This window comes from Echinops telfairi, unplaced genomic scaffold (assembly GCF_000313985.2).
Source record: "Echinops telfairi isolate 266 unplaced genomic scaffold, ASM31398v2 ScPeMD7_7;HRSCAF=31, whole genome shotgun sequence".
Lineage (NCBI taxonomy): Eukaryota > Metazoa > Chordata > Mammalia > Afrosoricida > Tenrecidae > Echinops > Echinops telfairi.
The window spans coordinates 662,945-664,924 of record NW_022103904.1 but is presented as its reverse complement, the minus strand read 5'-3'; the positions used below and the strand labels follow the sequence as shown (position 1 = coordinate 664,924).

The 1,980-nt window shown below is 35.6% G+C and overlaps 1 protein-coding gene across 5 annotated transcripts in view; it reads left to right on the top strand.

Annotated features, from left to right (window-relative positions):
- TBX20 (T-box transcription factor 20) overlaps window positions 1-1,980 on the top strand; it is a 165,211-nt gene that overhangs the window by 107,273 nt on the left and 55,958 nt on the right. For all 5 annotated transcript variants that reach the window (XM_045286325.1, XM_045286324.1, XM_045286326.1 and 2 more), the window contains one exon: window positions 1,858-1,917. In XM_045286325.1, coding sequence (XP_045142260.1) covers window positions 1,858-1,917 — 60 coding nt within the window. The remainder of the gene's footprint in view (window positions 1-1,857; window positions 1,918-1,980) is intronic.

The following is a 1,980-nucleotide window of genomic DNA, read 5'->3' as shown; positions in this document are numbered from 1 at the left end:
TGCAGATAAGAGCTCAGGACACACGAATCCAGGTCAGATACACCCCTCAGGAACAGAAATGGGAGTAGTGATACCAGGTGGGCAAGAAGAAGGTGAGGAGAGGAGTGGTGAAGGGGGAACCAATCGCAATGAAAGACACATCCACAACACACATCCCCAGGGACAGACAACAGACACCATGGGGGATGGGAGACAGCAGTCAGTGTAAAATAAGAAAATAATAATAATTTATAATTTATCAAGGGGCCACGGTGGTGGGAGTTGGAAAAAAGCTGAGCTGATACCAAGGGCTCAAATAGAAAATAAATGTTTATAAAATAATGATGGCAATGTATGTGCAAATATGTTTGATACAATTGATGTACAGATTGTTATAAGAACTGTTAAGAGTCCCCAATAAAATGATTTTTTTTAAAAAAAGATGATTGGATTCCAAAGTTGGTAAATTTTATTGAAATGTAGAAAAAATCTTGATCATTATTTCTTTGAATAGTTTTCTGTCCCCACACTTTGAAGATTTCTAATGAAACATATATTGGGCTGCTTGGGATTGTCTTATGTTTCACTGATGTATTATATTTCCCAGTATTTTTATTTCTGTATTTATTTTACTTCCTTCTATCCACAACTACTGCCACCCTTTCAGGGGAGGAAGCTGGGGCAATCACAGGGCCCACCTAATTTCTCCATGTCACCTAGGGAGTAGAATCTCCTGTGTCTGTTATTTTCTATACTTAGCTGCTGCTTTTTAAAATTTTTTTTTTAACTTATGTTATACAGGGCAGTAAATCTGATTCATGATACTCCAACTTGGCTAGAAAATGTTCTTTTCTTGGCAACCTAAATTACTTAATTTAATATTATTATCCTTTTGGTGTGTGAATTACTACCATGTTTCTAAGAACAAGAAATAGACAAAAAATTATATTGAGAAAATGTGCTCTCCTTTAAAGGAATATTTCACAAATTCAGAGACAATCTGTAATCACTTACAATTGATACTATACTCATCTGAACTTGTTACATATAAACTTTCTTGCTGTTTGCAAATGCCCTTGGTGACTTTGTTTAGCAGTTTACTAAACATAGGTTGTATGTGTCCCGAAGTCCTACAATACCAGGATTTGATCTGAAAGGGCTACAATCTAAAACTGTAGATCATGGCTTTATAGGAATCCTGTCTTCACTGTACTTCTTTTTCTACCATGTCCTTATAGGTAACCAGTCTCTTTAGTATTCTGAGTTATCCTTTTTGTACAAATAAGTATTAATATATATTTATTTCCCTCACCTATAAATTTTTAGAGATGGTAGGGGGCGTCTTTCTAGTCACTGAAGGTAGAGTTTTTGAGGACCCCAGCTCATGCATGAAGTTCAGCTCCAGCTCCATACTTTCCTCTTCTGTTTTCTCCTTTGGTTCTTCTCAAAGTCACTTTCTTGTTTCTGCCCTTTAAGAAGTTTCTTCTCTCTTATAAATTCAGATATGCATTTTAAGACATCTCAGATTTTTTCATTTGGGAGTTTGGAGAGGAAGGAAGGATTTCCGTGTCATTTTAGTCCAAGATTTTGCTGGAAAACAAATGTACATACTTGCACAGATACACAACCAACGCATCATCAGCCTCTCACTGGGAGTTTTCAGAGCACATTAAACCCGAGGGATTAGCTGAGTTCCAGGAGCAGCTTTTCTCCACAGCATCACTTCAGTGTCAGGCCCACAGCTCGAAAACTCGGCAAGTAAAGCAGAAATGGCTACTGGTAACCAAGGTGGGAGGAAGTAATAATGTAATTTTTTGAATGGACCATTCATATAAATATGTATTAATTTTATTTTATCTCCTGTCATTTAAATTTTAGGCTATAATTCTAAAGAGAAATAAAATTCAAAGATTAGGAACATCAGAACTCAACTTTTGGGTAAGATTTAAGATTTTAAACCAATCTCTTCAAATTTAAAATTTATATTTATATAATCTGAAT